The sequence below is a fragment of the Capra hircus genome, chromosome 22 (assembly GCF_001704415.2).
Source record: "Capra hircus breed San Clemente chromosome 22, ASM170441v1, whole genome shotgun sequence".
NCBI classification, from domain to species: domain Eukaryota; kingdom Metazoa; phylum Chordata; class Mammalia; order Artiodactyla; family Bovidae; genus Capra; species Capra hircus.
This window is the reverse complement of record NC_030829.1, coordinates 1,433,871-1,455,722: the sequence shown is the minus strand read 5'-3', so window position 1 is coordinate 1,455,722 and position 21,852 is coordinate 1,433,871. Positions and strand designations below refer to the sequence as shown.

General features: G+C 39.2%; 1 protein-coding gene across 1 annotated transcript in view; it reads left to right on the top strand.

The window, feature by feature from the left end:
• NEK10 (NIMA related kinase 10) overlaps positions 1 to 21,852 on the top strand; it is a 290,322-nt gene that overhangs the window by 194,179 nt on the left and 74,291 nt on the right. The window contains exons 30-32 of the mRNA XM_018038472.1: positions 11,911 to 11,948; positions 12,048 to 12,188; positions 19,346 to 19,355. Of these exons, the coding sequence (XP_017893961.1) occupies positions 11,911 to 11,948; positions 12,048 to 12,188; positions 19,346 to 19,355 (189 nt within the window). The remainder of the gene's footprint in view (positions 1 to 11,910; positions 11,949 to 12,047; positions 12,189 to 19,345; positions 19,356 to 21,852) is intronic.

Genomic DNA, 21,852 nt, shown 5'->3' with positions numbered 1-21,852 from the left:
CTTCTTTTCTGAAAGGATTCATAGAAAAATTTTCAGTTGAAGTGTAGCTCTTCAAAAACAAAGGAAACATATGTATTAGAGCTTGAAATACTTTTACTTTGTTCTTTGAAATGCTTTTTAAAAACTAGTCAATATCTACATATTTACATCAAATTGCATAAACTAGAATCAACAGAAAGAAGCAGTCCAATTGGACTCTCATTTGAAGTGGGACTTTGCAGAGTGGGCTTTAACTTCGGGTTAATGACCAAGTTAATAGGTGGAAAACAGAAGATGGCCCAGACCGTGAGGCTGAGTCAGCAGAAGCAGTCATAAGTAAACAGGTGAATAGGGTCTGAACTAAAATAGCATGTGCAAGACTGTGCCATGTATGGCACCTTGTGACCTGCCACTGGGGGTCACAAGTTGATTTAAGGCAAACCCTCTTCTCTCAAGGGCTTCCCTGGTGGCTCAGCTGGTAAAGAAACTGCCTGCAATGCAGGAGACCTGGATTCTGTCCCTGGATTGGAAAGATTCCCTGGAGAAGGGAAACATTACCCACTCCAGTATTCTGGCCTGGAGAATTCCATGGACTGTATAGTCCATGGGGTTGCGAAGAGTCGGATATGACTGAGTTACTTTCACTTCGCTTCACTTCACTCTTCTCTCAATGAACTCATAGTGTTGGGGGCATAAAAGTAGACTTGAGAAGAAAATAAGTGACAAAAGACAGCCTGTGATTAATACCAAATAAGAGAAGAGAAAATTAATGAGTTTTTTACTTCCTTCCAGGTATTCCCTTTAATTCTATGAATTAAAGGGAGGCAACTCTAAAATATATTTATAATTCTTTGGAAAGCATTAAATAAGGTTAAAGTTATTTGCAATCTAATTTGTTTAGAGTTATCCTTAGTTTCTTGGTTTATTAATGTTAACTGTAAACCCATCCTCAAAGTGTTTAAAAGCTAAATGAAAAGCTAAAATAAGATAGCAGAACCACAAAATATAATAAAAATCAATTTAAAATCAAGCCTGCAGATATTTTTGGCTGTTTTGTGCCATGTGTTAATTAGTAAGACAGTTACAATGAGACCCTGGGCAGCTCTCCCAGGAGCTCCTTTCTGGCTCCTAGAAAAAGGGTCCCAATGAGAAAGAGTCACAGACAGGTACATGCTTGATTTGAGCATGGTGTTCAGAGTTTAGAATTCAGACTTGGACCTGGCTCCATGGTACACAGAGAAAGCTTAAGCATAAACTCTCAACTTTGGTCATCTCAGATATCAAGGGCTAAGTTGAAGCTAATTGCCTGCTAAAGATCATTGATACCTCCCCAGTAACTTGACACAGACTTTCATGAGCAGTTGGGCCAGGCAAATGGATAATATATCAGCAAAGGAAACTAGGAAGGGCAGCTCCTGCCTCCTCAGAGAAGCATTGAATTCTCAAGGCTAGTGAAAGGAAACATGATATTATCAATGAAAGGCACCCTGGTGTTGTGACCCAAGCTGTCATCAGATGATACATTTTTCAGGAATGTAATTAATGGCGAGACCCAGAGTCTCCAACTCCTAGAAGTCAATTGCCTTTTTATGCTCTCTTTAGCAGAAGTCACTTGAAGCCAGTAAGTAGTTCATTTGGGTTCTTTTCCTTGCCAAATTCCTCCCATATTTCAGCTCTCCATCCCCAAATCAACAAAAATCCTAAAAGCCAAACTCAGAGCTGAGATACGGGGTCAGTGGGTCATTTCTTGGCTCTGGAAATGCAGTCTTTCCTTCATTTGCAGCAGAGGTCAATCTCCAGATCTCCATGACCAGGTCTCCAGATTCTAAATCTCCCCCACCAAGATGTCACCTGGCAGCCATTCCTAGGGCTCTCCCAGGCCCCGAGAAGACCTGGCACTGCCAGCATGGCATTTTTCATAGTGTTAAGGTAGCCCATGGGGAATCTCCTGCTGGTACACATTTCCCAGCAAACTAAAAGTATATTCACTTAAGATAATTTGCTTTTAGTTATGCCTTTGGTTTACTAGAATAGAGATTTGATTTTACATCTTTGCTCTTTGCATGTAATCAGAGAGTCATAAATAAAGAGTGTCACTTGGGATACTCCTCCAGATGGTTGTTAATTTGAGTGGTCACCAAGTAGTTGCTTTAGCTGCAATCACTCATACTCTCTCAAGGGCTCACTAGTTAGCTGTTCTGAAGATACAGAACCATGAGATTCTGGCTTACATTTAAGTTCTATTTGGTAAGTCACAGAAGGCAAATTTAAATTACCTTAATGGTTTATTTTTATAGATTGGTTTAAGTGAATGCACAGTCTTGTGATGGTCTATTTGAATAATTTTTCTTGAATGAGAACATAAGAAATTATTTTGTTTTAAAAGCTTCAATGAAGTATAATTCACACATTACTTTGTGTGATATAGGGCTTGGCCTATACCAGTGTCTGTCTGGATTTCATTATAGTCTTAGTTGATATATTTAGTGGTGGTTCTAATTCAAGTCATAATATTTTATTACAGTTTACAAATAAATTGTCCTGTATAACTTGGTAATACACACAGGAGTTTCAGTCTCTTTGTAACATACAGTCAAGTACTAGTAAACTATGGTCATTGAATTATGACCTTCTACAAAATTCATTGATTAATCAATTAATGTTTATTACTTTGTGCTGGCACATACCAGACTATGCCTAGTCCATCTTTGCATTCCCCAGGGCACAGTTTATTGCACATAGGTACCAGTCCACAAATACTTCAGTTAATAGATGAATGACTGTTATCTTAGCACAAATTCTGTATCTCTGTCTATAATTGGACTAAAACCTCACCTTCTGGCTTGAACCTACAGCCATAGCCATAGTCAACAGCTTAAACCCTTTTTAAAGATCCTGGTGCTTAGGCAATAAGATTTTTCCATGCACATGTATATTCTGTTGCCAAGGCAACAGAGTACAGTTGGCAGGATAGTTTCAGACATTGAATATTTGCAATATCAGAAATACCTGTGGTTCACAGCCTCTTTGATGAATCAATGTATGCATAATTGTATCCAAGGATGTGTGCCTGATTTCTAGTCTTTGTGTATAGAGATGATTGGAAATGTTTGTGACCATCCAGTATCATACGTGGAGAAGGCAATGGCACCCTACTCCAGTACTCTTGCCTGGAAAATCCCATGGACGGAGGAGCCTGGTAGGCTGCAGTCCCTGAGAACGCGAAGAGTCGGACACGACTGAAAGGCTTCACTTTCACTTTTCCCTTTCATGCACTAGAGAAGGAAATGGCAACCCACTCCAGTGTTCTTGCTGGAGAATCCCAGGGACGAGGGAGCCTGGTGGGCTGCCGTCTCTGGGGTCACACAGAGTCGGACACGACTGAAGTGACTTAGCAGCAGCAGTATCATACATGTGACTGGAAAAAACTTGTGTGATCTCAGGACCTAGGAATGTTGCCTCCCTATTGCAAAAATCTTGATTCAGTTCAGTTCAGTTCAGTTCAGTCGCTCAGTCATGTCCGGCTCTTTGCGACCCTATGAATCACAGCACGCCAGACCTCCCTGTCCATCACCAACTTCCGGAGTTCACTCAGACTCACGTCCATTGAGTCAGTGATGCCATCCAGCCATCTCATCCTTGGTCGTCCCCTTCTCCTCCTGCCCCCAATCCCTCCCAGCATCAGAGTCTTTTCCAATGAGTCAGCTCTTCACATGAGGTGGCCAGAGTACTGGAGTTTCAGCTTTACCATCATTCCTTCCAAAGAAATCCCAGGGCTGATCTCCATTAGAATGGACTGGTTGGATCGCCTTGCAGTCCAAGGGACTCTCAAGAGTCTTCTCCAACACCACAGTTCAAAAGCATCAATTCTTTGGCACTCAGCTTTCTTCACAGTCCAACTTTCACATGAATACATGACCACTGGAAAAACCATAGCCTTGATTAGACGAACCTTTGTTGGCAAAGTAATGTCTCTGCTTTTGAATATACTGTCTAGGTTGGTCATAACTTTTCTTCCAAGGAGTAAGTGTCTTTTAATTTCATGGCTTCAGTCACAATCTGCAGTGATTTTGGACCCCAAAAATAAAGTCTGTCACTGTTTCCACTGTTTCCTCATCTATTTCCCATGAAGTGAAGGGACCAGATGCCATGATCTTCATTTTCTGAATGTTGAGCTTTAAGCCAACTTTTTCACCCTCCTCTTTCACTTTCATCAAGAGGCTTTTTAGCTCCTCTTCACTTTCTGCCATAAGGGTGATGTTATCTGCATATCTGAGGTTATTGATATTTCTCCCAGCAATCTTGATTCCAGCTTGTGCTTCATCCAGCCCAGCATTTCTCAAGATGTACTCTGCATAGAAGTTAATAAGCAGGGTGACAATATACAGCCTTGACGTACTCCTTTTCCTATTTGGAACCAGTCTGTTGTTCCATGTCCAGTTCTAACTGTTGCTTCCTGACCTGCATACAGATTTCTCAAGAGGCAGGTGAGGTGGTCTGGTATTCCTATCTCTTGAAGAATTTTCCACAGTTTATTGTGATCCACACAGTCAAAGGCTTTGGCATAGTCAATAAAGCAGAAATAGATGTTTTCATGGAACTCTCTTGCTTTTTCTATGATCCAGCAGATGCTGGCAATTTAATCACTGGTTCTTCTTCCTTTTCTAAAACCAGCTTGAACATCTGGAAGTTCACGGTTCATGTATTGCTGAAGGCCAGCTTGGAGAATTTTGAACATTACTTTACTAGTGTGTGAGATGAGTGCAATTGTGAGGTAGTTTGAGCATTCTTTGGCATTTCCTTTCTTTGGGATTGGAATGAAAACTGACCTTTTCCAGTCCTGTGGCCACTGCTGAGTTTTCCAAATTTGCTGGCATATTTCACAGCATCATCTTTCAGGATTTGAAATAGTTCAACTGGAATTGCATCACCTCCACTAGCTTTGTTTGTAGTGATGCTTCCTAAGACCAACTTGACTTCACATTCCTGGATATCTTGCTATAGGTGAGTGTGAGTGATGACACCATCATGATTATATGGTCGTGAAAATTTTTTTGGTACAGTTCTTCTGTGTATTCTTGCCACTTGTTCTTAATATCTTCTGCTTCTGTTAAGTCTATACCATTTCTGTCCTTTATTGTGCTCATCTTTGCATGAAATGTTCCCTTGGTATCTCTAATTTCCTTGAAGAGATCTCTAGTCTTTCCCATTCTGTTGTTTTCCTCTATTTCTTTGCATTGACCATGAGGAAGGCTTTCTTATGTCTCCTTGCTATTCTTTGAAACTCTGCATTCAAATGGGTATATCTTTCTTTTTCTCCTTTGCTTTTTGCTTCTCTTCTTTTCACAGCTATTTGTAAGGCCTTTTCACAGCATTTCAGGCAGCCATTTTTCTTTTTGCATTTCTTTTTCTTGAGGATGGTCCTGATTCCTGTCTTCTGTACAATGTCACAAACCGCTGTTCATAGTTCATCAGGCACTCTATCAGATCTTGTCCCTTAAATCTATTTCTCACCTCCACTGTATAGTTATAAGGGATTTTATTTAGCCTATACCTGATTGGTCTTGTTGTTTTCCCTGGTTTCTTCAATTTAAGTCTGAATTTCGCAATAAGGAATTAGTGATCTGCCCTGCAAATAAATTCAGCAGTGCCATCTTTCTAGATTCCTTATATATGTGGTAATATGTGATATTCATATTTCTCTTTCTGACTTACTTCACTGTATAATAGGCTCCATGTTCATCCACCTCATTAGAACTGACTGAAATGCTTTCCTTTTTATGGCTGAGTAATATTCCATTGTAGATATGTATCTTAGCTTCTCTATCCATTCATCTGTCGATGGACATCTGTGTTGCTTCAGTGTTCTAGCTATTGTAAATAGTGCTGCAATGAACACTGGGGTACTTGTGTCTTTTTCAATTTGGTTTCCTCAGGGTATATGCCCAGTAGTGGGATTGCTGGACCATATGCCGGCTTTGTGGCTGTATCAGTTTACATTCCCATCAGCAATGCAAGAGAATTACCTTTTCTCCACATCATCTCCAGCAGTTATTGTTTGTAGACTTTTTGATAATGGCAATTCTGAGTAGTGTGAAGTGGTATCTCATTGTAGTTTTCGTTTGTATTTGTCTAATAATGAGCAATGTTGAGCATCTTTTCATGTGCTTGTTAGCTATCTGAATGTCTTCTCTGGAGAAATGTCTGCTTAGGTTTCCCCCCCCCCTTTTTATTGGGTTGTTTGTTTTTCTGGTATTGAGTTGTATGAACTGCTTGTATATTTTGTAGATTGAATCTTTGCCAGTTGTTTCCTTTGCCCTTATTTTCTCCCATTCTGAGGGTTGTCTTTCGACCTTGTTTGTAGTTTCCTTTGCTGTGCAAAAGCTTGTAAGTTTAATTGGGCCCCACTTGCTTATTTCCATTTCGTCTCCATTACTCTAGGAGGTGGTCCTAGAGGGTTTTGCTTTGATTTCTGTCATCCAGTGTTCTGCCTATGTTTTTCTCTAAGAGTTTTTTAGTTTCTGATCTTACGTTTAGATCTTTAATCCATTCTGAGTTTATCTTTCTGTATGGTTTTAGAAAGTGTTCTAATTTCATTCTTTTACATATATGTGTCCAGTTTTCCCAGAACCACTTTTTGAAAAGGCTATCTTTGCCCCATTGTATATTCTTGCCTCCTTTGTTGAAAATAAGCTACCCATAGATGTGTAGGTTTATCTCTGGCTTTCTATCTTGTTCCATTGGTCTATACTTCTGTTTTGGTTCCAATACCATACTGTCTTGATGACTGTAGTTTTGTAGTGTAGTCTGAAGTCAGGAAGGTTGATTCCTCCAACTCCATTCTTCTTTCTCAAGACTGCTTTGGATATTCAGGATCTTTTGTGTTTCTGTATGCATTGTGAAATTTTTTGTTCTAGTTCTGTGAAAATTGCCATTGGTAACTTGATATGGATTGCATTGAATCCATATATTATATTTGGTAATATAGTCATTTTCACAGTAACATGAACATGAACGTTTCACAGGAACATGAAATATCTCTCCATCTGTTTATGTTGTCTTTGATTTCTTTCACCAGTGTCTTATAATTTTCTGTATACCGTTCTTTTGTCTCCTTAAGTAGGTTTCCTCCTAGATATTTTATTCTTTCTGTTGCAATGGTGAATGGAGTTGATTCCTTAGTTTCTCTTTCTGATTTTTCACTGTTAGTATACAGGGATGCAAGTGATTTCTGTGTATTGACTCTGTATCCTGCAACTTTCTGATTGGGTCTTTTTAATATTTTAAAATGTTCATTTTTTGCCAGGGTCCAGCCCCTGCAGGATCCAGGGGAACCCTCAGGAGAAATGGCATTGGAGAATGAATGAATGAATGAGAGAGAAAAGAATAGAAGCTGATATTCCTTGGTTTACACAGAAAGCCAGTAAAGCCCCAAGACAAGGGACGTGCTCTGTTCATGTAGGCCGCAGGCACCCTCCCAGTCTCCCAAGGGAGTGAAGATGCAGAGCGCCTTCCCATTCAGGTCTTGGAAGCCCAGGCAGATAAGTGAATGCAGAGAGCCTCTATGCTCCAAGGAATCAGCCTGAAAAAGAGAGTAAGAGAGAGAAAGAAAGAAAGAAAAAGAAGAAAGACACAGGGGAACCAGGCTTTCATGGAAACTGGTCCTGGTCTGTCACTTTATTTTTCAGGGAACCTTTTATACCTTGACTTGTACATAGAGGGAAATGAAAGATGCAAAGTCATACAGAGTCATCCCCAAACGTTACATCTGTTTTGTCTTTATCAAAACCAGGACTTTTTTCTGCATACCTTTCCCATAAACAATGTTGCATACATTATCTTCTGGCCTTGGAGGTCTGTGAACATTTTATGACCCTCTTTTGATAAAGGCTGCTCAACCAGAAAACTTATTTTCCCTTGTAATGTTTTCTCTCTACATTTTTAATCTATGTCAGCCTCAGAAAGCATTAAACAGAGTTATATTTTTTCACAGAGCAAAGGTACAGTGAATTATAAGAAAGAACCAATTAGCTAAAAGGTCTGATGTGGTTAGTTTCAAGGCTACACTTGTTTTTCTTACATTCCAACTATGGTAACTAATGCACTCTCAAGTGCACAGTGGATGAGAGGTATGGGAACTTAGCAGCAAGCATTGGCTCAACAGTGAAATCCTACACCAGCACTACTCTAATAGTTTTTAACTCTTTGAAAGGCTCTATATTTTTAGGCTTCTTGTGCCTCTCACAGTTGGGAGGCTGTGAATAATCATATGCATAGCTGCAAGAGTCTGCATAAATCTGCAAAGCAAGCTAGAATGCCAACAGAGGGGGTTTGAGTTGAAATATTCCTTTCATGTCCAGGAGACTTATTAGCTAGAGCCCTAAGTTTGATTTTCTCCAGAGAAAAGTGGTCGGGGATAGCCCCCTGTTAATGTCAGAAGAGTTGGTGAAAGGAACAAAATAGTAAGACAGACAGATTCTGGTTTTGGGGTAGATGCTCAAGCAGGTCCAGGGAGCCCCTCGAATCCTGATCCACCTTTGCCTATCAGGTCTTCTCCTCATGACCTTTGTCATGGGTGGGATCTCCTGTGGTGGCTCCCGGCGATTGTTGAGATCAGTTCTTTTCCTTTATTAAGTTTATTATTAATCATGTTTTAAGTTCTCTTGTGGTAAATTGTTTATTTCTGATTCATTATTTTTCAGAGGTTTTCTTTTGCTTTTTCAATTGACAGTAGTTCTTCTTTTTATTTAGCTTTCTCTGTCTCTATTACTTTAGGTGAAACAGTTGTCCTCTGCAGTCTTGAAATGGCTGTTTTTATGTGAGAGCGTCCCTCTGCACACTGTGTGACTTGTACCCGCCTTTGATGGGTGAGCTGGATTTGAGGTGGATGTCAGTTATACCTTTCTTCAGAATGTGCTGGAAGCTATCCCCTTGATAGGCAGTGGTGCTAGAGATGGAGGACCTAGAGTTGGCACCAGATCTGAGGCAGGACTTCCTCTCTGCCCAGTGGCCATCACTACCTTCTTAGGGGTGAGGTCTGCTTTTAAATTGCCAGGGAAGAAGCTAGCTCTATCCCCTTCAAGTGGACTTTTTTCCCCCTCTTCCCTGCACCAAGACCTCTGCTTCAGTGGCATGAGGCGCTGAAACAAGTGTGGTCTGTACATTGACAGAGATCTAATGCACTGACCATGTAGACATCTGCAGCTCCCGTCGGATACTGACTCAGATGTAAGCCCCCTTTGTTTTTCATAGCCAATCATTTCTCCCTGCCTGTGCCACCACCCCCTACACATTTGTGGAACAACTCTGCTGGGCTAGCAGAGAGCTATGTGGACTCGTGGGGTGTGTCAGAGGTTAGCTGTAGTAGAGCATCCCCATCAGAATCCAGGAAACTTCTGATGCTGCTTGAGTAAGTGCAAGCAATGACCACTGCTGCCACTCTTGGGCTCTGCCCTGGGACCAGGTTGCCTGTATGTTGCAAGAATTTTAAATTTCATTTAAATTTTTAAGATTACATTAATATTTATATTTAGTACATGTTGAAATAATATTTTGGTTATTTTAGTTTAAAATGTTATTAAAATTAATGTCACTTTTTTCTTTATACTTCTTAAAACTGTGGCTGCCAGAATATTTAGACTTATGTTTGTAGTTTGCATATTTCTGTTGGACAGTGCTGGGCTTGTCTTAGAAGACTAGGATGTGGGCTATGCATTGTCCTTGCTAAAGGGTAACTTGTGTGCAAGGGAATGATTTGCTGGAACAGATGCTCTACCCCTCTGCTCAATCCTGAGGCTTCTGCCCACACTTATATGGACACTGCTAAGATTATGCCCCTTTTGAAAATGTGAGGCAGGGATTATCCCTTTTCCTCATGTAAACATGTGACCTTATTCCAGGTGTAAAAAGAATGTATTACCTATATAAAACTGATGAGTTTCATTTAATTTTCAAGGGTCTGGAAATATGGGCTGGGAATGGGACAGAAAAAATAAAATAGGATCAAGAGAGGAGTGGCTTGCTGGGGGATTGGAAGGCTGGAAATGGAGAGGGAAGGAGTTCACTGTTAGATGCACACATTTTGATATTATTCTAGTAATTGAGTGGTGGGTGAATGAGTGCCTGAATTTGCTATGCTTAATAACTTGGTTATGTGTTGCATGTATGTATCAAAATTTCTGTGACTGTAGTGAAAGGGTTGGGGTAATAGGATTATCATCATGTTTATTTGTGTCTGAGTCCCTATATCAATTCCCACGTAGTAAACACCTATCATGTGCCTTAAACATAGAGGATGTTTGATGTACTTTGGTTGTGTTGCGGTAAAGTATGGTTCTTATAATTTGTCAGGGCATAGATATTTCTTATTTCTTAAAAAAAAACTGTTAAGAACTTGTCTCTAGATTCTAGTAGATAAAACAAGATTGAAGGTTATTTATGGCTGTCCTTCGTAGGGTCTAATGACTCTTCCACTTGGTGAAAGGTCCTGAGACCAACTTGCATAATGATAAGGAAATCCTAAATTTTGGAATAGGGCAAAAAAGTGATGGTAATAATGCTGAGAACATAGGAAAAATATAATCCTCTTAAATGTAAAAATTATCTCATTTCATAGGAAGAGCTATAGTTTCTTCCTTAAGACAGCAGGAATAAAGTATGGAACATACTAAATATAAAATTTTAAATGCTTTTTTTCACACAAAATGAGTATCTTTATTTTATTTTTTATTTATTTTGGGGCTCCCCTCATAGCTCAGCTGGTAAAGAATCTGCCTGCAATGCGGGAGACCTGGATTTGATCCCTGGGTTGGGAAGATCCCCTGGAGAAGGGAAAGGCTACTCACTCCAGTATTCTGGCCTGGAGAATTCCATGGACTATATAGTCCATGGGGTTGCATCACAAAAAGTGATGGTAGTAATGCTGAGAACATAGGGAAAAATATAATCTTCTTAAATTTAAAAATTATCTCATTTCATAGGAAGAGTTATGATTTTTTCTTTAAGACAGCAGGAATAAAGCAGGGAACATACTACATATAAAATTTAAAATGCTATTTCTTTTTCATACAAAATAAGTATTGTTATTTTGTTTATTTATTCATTTCTGGCTGTTCTGAGTCTTCCTTCTGTGCGGGCTTATCTCCAGTTGGGGCGAGCTGGGGCTGCTCTCTAGTTGCAGTGCACAGGCTTCTCATTGCAGTGGCTTCTCTTGTTGCGAGCATGGGCTCTAAGGCACATCGGCTTCAGTGGTTGCGGCACATGGGCTCAGTAGTTGTGGTTCCCAGGCTCCAGAGCACAGGCTCAGTAGTTGTGGATGCTGCTGCTGCTGCTAAGTCGATTCAGTCGTGTCCGACCCTGTGCAACCCCAGAGATGGCAGTCCATCAGGCTCCCCTGTCCCTGGGATTCTCCAAGCAAGAATACTGGAGTGGATTGCCATTTCCTCCTCCAATGCATCAAAGTGAAAAGTGAAAGTGAAGTCTCTCAGTCGTGTCCGACTCATAGCGACCCCGTGGACTGCACGCACAAGGGCTTATTTGCTGCAAGTCATGTGGGATCTTCCTGGACCAGATATCAAAACCATGTCTCTTGCATGTCAGGCAGATTCTTTACCACTGAGCCACCAGGGAAGTTCAAGTATTTTGATTTTAAATGTAACAAGAAAATCATTCAAGCCTAAGATTTCGGCTTATATTTATTCTTAGAGCTAATGAACAACTGCGATGCAACCAGTTTCTTCCATTCGTCATAGAATGTCAGTTCTGCTCCAGGTTCAGTTATGTCTCTTTTCTCCCTTTATTGAACTCTTGAGGACATCATTAGGAAAAAGAAACCTATATTTTCATATGGTTTCATAAACCATAGTGGGATATAAGCTTTCAGTAAATGTTAGTCAAATTCAAGTTGAATAAACCTTCTCATTCTGCTTACAGAGACTTCACTGGTGGAATAGGATCCAGACTGAGACCAGGTAATTTAGCTTTGTCAGCAGTAACATCACACACGACACCCTGAAATTCAGTGCAATTTGTGTTACAGTCTCATGTCTTTCCCCCTTTTATTTCTTCAGCTTTGCTGCCTCTTGACCTGCTTCTGAAAGTGCCACCCCTCCTGCTCAGTGCCCACGTTAAGGAGGTAGAGGCTGAGTTAGTGACGGGGTGGCAGTCCCACAGTCTTCCCACTGTGATTCTCCACAGTCTCAAAGACCATGGTAGTACTTATGTTAAATAACATTGGTCTCAAGCACACAATGGGTGAACACAGAATTGTGGTTGGGCCTGAATACCCAAATGATGCTTGGGAGGTAACCCTAGTACAAACAACAGGAGAATCTTGTTTCATCTGTCCATCATTATTATATAGTTTGGCAAATTAGCAGTGTCAAGGTGCTTTCTGTGTTCACTTATTTGATGAAATATATGAGCTATTTTTCTAAAGTTTGTGTTTTTGCTTTGGTGGGAATGTTAGCCAGTTGAATTTTGAAGCTAACAGTGCATACCTACTACCAAAAAATAGTAACTATGCTTTACATATGTATTTCTATAAGCTGTGCACCTATATGACATAAGACTAAAGCATATCTTTTCTTCTATATCTTTTACTCTGATGCAGATAATTTTTTTTTACTTATTTGTATTTGATTAAAACAATGTTCTATCAAATTGTTTCTCTAATAAGGTAGAAATTCTTAAAGTATAGCAGTTTATAGTAATTGTTTGAGAAAAAAAGAGTGTGTTCATTAACATTTCTAATTTCTATTGAAGTGGACCAAATGTTCAACAGTAACAGTGAAGTTTTTAACTAAACCTGGATAATTCAGAAAAAAACCTTAATGATTGTGCTTTTAACATATGTATATGACTCAAGTATAAAGTTCTGTTTTACTATGGTTAATTTGGAATTATTGCTTAAAGTTATTTTCACTTTAACTTCCTTAATTCGTGTTCTTTTGTAGAGTTAATACATATGAACTTTTAGGAGATGAGAATTGATTTGCTGTAATATTAGTCCATGTCTCCACATTTATTAAATTTGCTTTGGAAGAATTATTGACAGTTTGGGGGCATTTACATGATCAGCATAGATGCAGAAAAGAGATAACTTTGTTGTTAAGATGTCCAAAACATTGTTAAGATGTTATGTTGACCATGCCCCACTCCAGCTATTTTGGTACAAGGTAAGTTCATAATATACCCATGAAGCTAAAATGATTGTTATTAATTTTAAAACAGTGAGAGCAAAACATATATATGTAAGCAATTTGAAGTTCAATTTTGATCCATAAAAAGAATTACTTTTCCTAAAGGGTATGTTGAGTTAGTTAGTTCAAGACTTGACTTTATGTCTATAAAATTAATCAGATCTCTGGATATGTAAACAAACTCTTTAGCATAGATAACATGTAATATATTATATTTCTTAGACCTACAGTTTGTTATACTATCTACTTTTTAAACATTTACCAATTCATGCATTTGAATTTAAAACAGAATATACTATAGCATTTTAAGTGTTGTCAGTGAATGCTAAAGTTTCCCTATAAAGGAGTGATAGTTTTGACTAATATTATAGAACACAGTAATGCACATGGGGAAAATCTGAGTTATTACCTAAGAGTTATTCCACATTACAGTGAAAAACCATATTTTTATTCATCTTAAAGCAGAGCGGTTTTACTGAATATTATAAAAGTCATACTTTTCTTTTTTTTTCTATAAATTTATTTATTTTGATGGGAGGCTAATTACTTTACAATATTGTATTGGTTTTGCCATACATCAACATGAATCTGCCATGGGTATACGTATGTTCCCCGTCCTGAACCCCTCTCCCACCTCCCTCCCCATATCATCCCTCTGGGTCATCCCAGTGCACCAGCCCCAAGCATCCTGTATCCTGCACCAAACCTGGACTGGTGATTCTTTTCATATATGATATTATATATGTTTCAATGCCATTCTCCCAAATCATCCCACCCTCTCCCTCTCCCACAGAGTCCAAAAGACTGTTCTATACATCTGTGTCTCTTTTGCTGTCTCGTATACAAGGTTATCATTACCATCTTTCTAAATTGCATATATATGCATTAGTATACTGTATTGGTGTTTTTCTTTCTGGCTCACTTCCCTCTGTATAATAGGCTGCAGTTACATACACCTTATTAGAAGTGATTCAAATGTATTATTTTTAATGGCTGAATAATACTCCATTGTGTATATGTACCACAGCTTTCTTATCCATTCATCTGCTGATGGACATCTAGGTTGCTTCCATGTCCTGGCTATTATAAACAGTGCTGTGATGAACATTGGGGTACACGTGTCTCTTTCAATTCTGGTTTCCTTGGTGTGTATGCCCAGAAGTGGGATTGCTGGGTCATATGGCAGTTCTATTTCCAGTTTTTTGAGGGATCTCCACACTGTTCTCCATAGTGGCTGGACTAGTTTGCATTCCAAATGTTGCAGGTGTTCTTGGACTAATTGGTTGCTTTGCCAGATGACAAACAACTGGTATAGGCCCCACTTAGATCGCCTCTTGTGCAAATGAGGATTCATTATATTGTATATAAACAACAGCTATAGTCCTGTATTGCCTAAATGTTCTGGAAAAAATTGTCAGGGAAGAGAGAATTTTGTCAGAACCTGGGTATCCCAGGACTAAATCTAGAATGTGAGCTCATTTTCCATTTGCTATGGCAGAACAAAGGGTAAAAACTATGACTTTAGAGTGTCGAATGGCTGTAATAGAATGTGATCCTGCCTATAGCATACTCTTAAAATGTGAACTTCTAGGTTCATTTGTGGCCATATGGCAGTATTTAATTTATTTTATAATGTATTCCTTAGATTCATTTCAGTTCACTTCAGTCACTCAGTCATGTCCAGCTCTTTGCAACCCCATGAATCGCAGTACGCCAGGCCTCCCTGTCCATCACCAACTCCCGGAGTTCACTCAGACTCACGTCCATCGAGTCCGTGATGCCATCCACCCATCTCATCCTCTGTCGTCCCCTTCTCCTCTTGCCCCCAATCCCTCCCAGCATCAGAGTCTTTCCCATGAGTCAACTCTTCGCATGAGGTGGCCAAAGTACTGGAGTTTCAGTAGCACCAGGCCTTCCAGCGAACACCCAGAACTGATCTCCTTTAGGATGGACTGGAATGCAATATTACTCAGCCATAAAAATGAATGAATTTGAGTCAATTCAAGTGAGGTGGATAACCTAAGAGCCTGTTATACAGAGTGAAGTAAGTCAGAAAGAAAAGAACAAATATAGTATATTAAAGCATAGTTTGTTCTCTGTGAGTCTGTTTCTGTTTTGCTCTATGCATTCATATGCTTTATTTTTTAGATTCCACATATAAGTGAAAACACACACAGTATTTATCTTCCTCAGTGTGACATTTTTCACTAAGCATAATATTCTCTAGGTCCACCCACATTGCTGAAAAATGGCAGAATTTAATTCCTTTTTATGGCTGAATAATATTCCATTGCATATATACACACCATATCTTTTTTATCCATTCATCTGTTGGTGGGCACTTGGGTTGCTTCCACACCTGACAATTGTAAATGATGCTGCTATGAACATTGGGGTACATACATCTTTTTGAATTAGTGTTTTTTTGTTTTCTTCAGATATATAACCAGAAGTGGGATTGCTGGGTCATATGGTAGTTGTATTTTTAATTTTTGTGGAAATTCCATGCTGATTCCCATAGTGGCTGAACCAATTTACACTCTCACCACCAGTATACTAGGGTTCCCTTTTCTCCACATCATTGCCAACATTTATGTGTTGTCTTTTGGCTATAGCCATTCTGATAGGTAAAAGTTGATCTCTCATGAGGGTTTTGATCTGAATTCCCCTGATGATTAACAAGTTGGAGCATCTTTTTATGTTTCCATTGTCCAGCTATATGTTTACTTTGGAGAAATGTCTATTAATGTGCTCTGTCCATTTTTAACTTTTTTGTATTGAATTGTATGAGTTTTTAATTTATTTGGGGTATTCCCCTTATCAGACATATCTTTTGCAAATATCTTCTCCCATTCAATAGTTTGTCTTTTCATTTTGTCTATAGTTTGATTCACCGTGCAAAAGCTTTTAAGTTTGATTAGATCCGATTTGTTTATTTTTGCCTATGTTTGCTGTATCTGAGAAGGCATATCCAAAAAAATATTTCTAAGGCCTCAGAGTGTATTGCCTATGTTTTCTCCTAGTTTTATGGTTTCTAGTTTTACATTTAAGCCTTTAATCTCTATTTTGTGTTTAGTTTTGTATTGTGAGTGAGTGAAAGTCACTCAGTTGTGTTCAACTCTTTGCAACCCCATGGACTATATAGTCCATGGAATTCTCCAGGCCAGAATACTGGAGTGGATAGTCTTTCCCTTCTCCAGGGGATCTTCCCAACCAGGGATCTAACCCAGGTCCCCTGTATTTCAGTGGATTCTTTACCAGCTGAGCCACCAGGGAGGCCTATTTTTGTATATGGTATGAGGAAATGTTCTAATCTTGTTGTTTTAAGTGTAGCTGCCCAGTTTTTCCAGAACTATTTGTGGAAAGACTCTCTTTCCCCCATTTTATATTCTTGCCTCCTTTGTCATAGATTAGGTGACCTCATGTGTGTAGGTTTATCTCTGGGGTCTCTACTCCATTCCATTGATCTATGTGTCTGTTTTTGTGCCAATACCGTACTGTTTTGACTACTGTAGCTTTGTAGTATAGTCTGAACATAGGGCACATACACTCAGCCTTGTTCTCCATGTCTGTGCCTCTGTTCCTGCCCTGCAAATAGGTTTATCAGCACCATTTTTCTAGATTCCATATATATGCATTAATATATGATATTTTTCTCTTTTTTACTCACTTCACTCTGTATGACAGGCTCTAGGTTCATCCACATCCCTACTACTAACCCAATTTCATTTCTTTTTATGACTGAATAATATTCCGTTGTGTATATGTACCACATCATTATCTATTCATCTGTCAGTGGACATCTAGGTTGTGTCCATGTCCAGGCTATTGTAAACAGTGCTATGATGAACACTGGGGTACATGTGTCTTTTTAAGTTGTGGTTTTCTTAGGGTATATGGCCTGTATTGGGATTGCTGGATCATATGGTAATTCTATGTTTAGTTTTTTAAGGTATTACCATACTGTTCTCCACAGTGGCTGTACCAATTTAGATTCCAACCAACAGTGTAAGAGAGTTCCTTTTTCTCCACATCCTCTCCAGCATTTATTGTTTGTAGATTTTTTGATGATGGCCATTTTGGCTGGTATGAACTGGTACCTCATTGTAGTTTTGATTTGTATTTCTCTGATAATTAGTGATGTTGAGCACCATTTCTTGTGTTTATTGGCCATCTATATTTCTTCTTTGGAGAAATGTCTATTTAGATCTTCTGCCTATTATTTTATTTTATTTTTTTTTAAATATTGAACTCCATGAGCTGTTTGTATTTTTGGAGATTAACCCTTTGTCCACTGCTTTGTTTGTAAATATTTTGTCCCATTCTGAGGTTTGTCTTTTTGTCTTGCTTATGGTTTCCTTTGCTGTGCAAAAGTTTTTAAGTTTAATTGGATCCCAGTTGTTTATTTTGTTTTTATTTTCATTATTTCAGGAGGTGGTTCAAAAAAGATCTTGCTGTGATTTATGTCAAAGAGTGTTTTTTCTTTGTTTTCCTCCAAGAGTGTTATAGTCTTACATTTAGGTCTTTAATTCATTTTGAGTTTATTTTATGTATGATATTAGGTAGTATTCTAATTTTATTGTTTTATGTGTACCTATCTAGATTTCCCAGCACCACTTATTGAAGAGGCTGTCTTTTCTCCATTGTATATTCTTACCCTTTTTTGTCATAGACTAGGTGATTTAGGTCCATGGGTTTATGTCTGGGCTTTCTATCCTGAACCTGTTATATTTCTGTGTTTGTGCCAGTACCATACTGTTTTGATTACTGTAGCTTTTTAGTAAAGTTTGAAGTCAGGAAGCCTGATTCCTCCTGCTCCATTTTGCTTTCTCAAGATTACTTTGGCTATTTGGGGTCTTATGTGTTTCCATACAAACTGTAAGATTTTTTTGTTCCAATTCTGTGGAAACTGCCATGGCAATTTGATAGAAATTGCAGTGAATTTGTAGATTGCTTTGGGTGGCTCAGATGGTAAAGCGTCTGTCTACAATGTGGGAGACCCGGGTTTGATCCCTGAATTGGGAAGATCCCCTGGAGAAGGAAATGGCAATCCACTCCAGGACTATTGCCTGGAAAATCCCATGGACAGAGGAGCCTGGTAGGCTACAGTCCATGGGGTTGCAAAGAGTCAGACACGACTGAGCGACTTCACTTTGACTTTCACTTTTGAGTAGTATATTTATCTTTACTATATTGATTCTTTTAATCCAAGAACATGGTATATTTCTCCGTTTGTGTCCTGTTTGATTTCTTTCATCAGAGTTTTATAGTTTTCTAAGAACAGGTCTTTTGCTTCCTTAAGTACATTTATTCTTAAGTATTTTATTCTTTTGACTGGGAGACCTCACTCCAATTAATATTCCCTGGGGCATGATGTTCTCTGTTAGTCCAGAGGTTCTGACTCAGTTCTCCCACCTCAGGAGCTCAGGCCTGGTCTCTGGCCCATGAAGTGGGATCTTGCAAGTCACAGGTCATGCAAAAAAAAAAAGGAGCAGGACAATACAAATAATTACAAATTAAATTTAGAAAACTAACAGATATATTCAGAAAAATAAAAATCTATATAAAACAAGTACTGGAGGGTAAAACTAAGCTCCAGTAGCAAAGAAGAAAAAAAATCATTAATGATCATAAAGAAGGGAGCATAACAATAATAAAAATAATAAAATGAATTCAGAAAATTAACAGATATTTTATTAAAAATAAGAATATATACAAAAGAACCACTGAAGGGTAAAACAGAACTCGATAATGGCAAAGAACAAAAAAACCCCAAAGCAAAACAACAACAAAAGAAACAAAAAGACAGAAAAATCTCAGCTGTGAGGGCCAGGGCTTAGGCAGGGGCTGGGTTTATGTGGAGGCTAGCTTTAGGCAGGGGCAGGGTCCTGATTCAGGACCCACACTACTGGAAAAGGCCCTGGTTGGGGGTTGGGGCTTTGGTTCAGCCTAGCTGAGGGGGCCTCTGTAGTCTCTCCTGCCTTAGGGTGTGGAGGATCACATCTGGGGCCCCAGGAGTCTCCCTGGGGTCGAGTGATCCTCTGAACTTCAAGTGACTCTTGCCCCAGGGCTTGGCTCTTCCTTCTACTCCCTTCCTCTCATACCCATAGGACCTACACAGGCAGAGTAGGTCTTGTAGGGTGGAAGGCACCTTGAAGGTCAGAGAGGGCCCCAGGGGTGGAGAGCCAGGCCCAGGGCCTTAGGAGACTCCTTTGGGCTCAGTGGGCAAGGGAGCAGCAGGCACTTCTGACCCCTGAGGGCTCCCCAGTTTGGTTTGCGTCCTTCTCCTTCCCACTCCCTCTCACACCCCCAGTACCCACGTGGGCAGAGAAGTCCCTGAAGGGCATAGGACCAGGCTTGGGGCCTGTGCAAGCTCCCTGGGGCCAAGTGGGCAGGAGGGAATGCCAAGAACATTCCCCCCTCCCCATCCTCCAACCTCTGAAGGTCCTTCCTACTCCCTGTTAACCTCCTGGAGGCAAGCATGCCTCTCCTGGTGCTCCCAGTCACCCGTCAGCCACACCAGTCCTGTCTGGCCTCCACTTTTCTCCCCTCTTTGCTCCCGTTCACATACTACCTGATTTCTTAGTGGTTCCCCCTATCTGCCTAGTTTTCAGAGGCCCCCCCACCAACATCTTGTGAGTATCCTAGTTGTAGGGTAACAGAAACGCCTAATATATACATATACATATATATATATATATATATATATATTTTTTTTTTTTTTTCAGGGAGCTCCTGCTGTAAACTCTCCCTCCCCCTGTTGTTCAAAAATCTCTGATTCTTAGCAGAGAGAATTCAGAAAAATAGTATACTATGTCTTGGTCAATTGGGGGAATATGTGTAGTCCGTCTCCTGATCATTTTGTAGTAACTAAAAGGTTCAGAGCTTGTGCTGTGAATTGTGACTTCAGTAGACTGGACCAAGAGTGGGCCCCTAACTTCACTTCTGTAATGTGTCATGAGATAATAAACCAGATATAGTGCACTGCAGAAGGTATGAAGACATAATGTTTCCAATTTATTACGTGTACTTGCTTTTCAAAAATATTTGATTCATTAAATGTTAAAAGGTACGATGAAAACGTGTTAGAAGTAGCAGTTCCTTTTAAGAAAAGAAGTAGTATTTCAGGTGTGGGAAGGAACATATATGTTAGGTTACATGGTCCATGGTTTCATGGTCTCCTGGTAACAAGTTAGGAGAGTTGAGTAAGTGTAGAGTTTAGGGCCCATCTAAATGCAGGTCCTGGTTTTTCAGGCTTGGTTGGACACTCTTCTGAATTTCAGTTATCTGTAAAATGAGGACACCATTCAGAACAGTTACAAGGACCACATGAGACAACATGTGTGAAACCCTTGCCAGCACCTCTCCAGGTCCTCCTCCCACCACCTCAGAGGGGAAACAGCTGGTCAGTGTCACGTTCCCCGCACAGTAAGCTAGCACATATTATTGTTTGGCATTTTAAGTAAATTGCCACTTATAATGAATTCTGCGGTTTTCTCCTAAGTTTTAAAACACTAATTCAGCTCCCTATCTTCATAAAACCATAAAAGGAATATGGAGGGAGGAGGGAGGGGGGGTTCAGGATGGGGAACACGTGTATACCTGTGGCAGATTCATGTTGATGTGTGGCAAAATCAATACAATATTGTAAAGTAATTAACCCCCAATTAAAATAAATAAATTTATTTTTAAAAGTTTGATTTTATTTAAATTTGAATGAGACTTTCTATCTTTTGCAGCAGGAACTATATAGGTATGAATCATGAACATACTATGCATGACTGACATTTAAATAAGATCAGTTTATATGGTATCTTTTTTTTTTTTTTTTTTTCCTGGCCACATTCTGTAGCATGCAGGATCTTAGTTCCCCAACCAGGGAACAACCCAGACCCTTGACAGAACATAGATTCCTAACCACTGAACCACCTGGTAATTCCCATCTATGATCTCTTTTTAATGGAAATTTGTTTTAATAAAATTGTCAATATAAATATGTGTTGCATTTTTTGTGAATAGTTAAGTGTAGTATTTTCAGTGTGCTAATCTGAAAGACTGAGGGAGAATGCTTTATATGGCTAAGATTTGCCATGAAGTTGGTAGTTATTAATGTCTAATGAATAAAAATTTTAAAGATATATATTTGGATTTTTATTTTTGTTTTCCTAAAATTACTAATGGCTAAATACATATTTTGGGATGGGGAATATAAAAAACAGTGATGATTTGATAAGGTAGAAAAGGAAGAATAAAAATGATCATACCTAGGATTAGCTAAAGTTGTTCAGGAAATCAAGAGGGTTTGCAAGTGTTACAGTCAGACTCCCATCATTGTGAAACCTTAAATTTCTTTCTTCTCCCCAGTCCTAACCCATGTGATCACTCACATCTCAGTAATACTGCCAGAGCACCCAGAGTGCTGAACTGGTCATGCAGTCCTGACTTGTCATGGCATAACAGCAGCAGATAACCTTGAGAGACTGTCTTTAGTCTAGGTGATAGGGTTGGGAATTGCCCTTTAAACTGAACAGAAGTAACAGATTAAGGGAAAATACTTATAAAATACAGTGAAAGGATTAGTATTCAGACAATGTAAAGAGCATATACAAATCAATAAGAGAAGAGAAACTTGGGAAACAAACAGAAAATTCACCAAAGAAGGGCAGCACCTCAT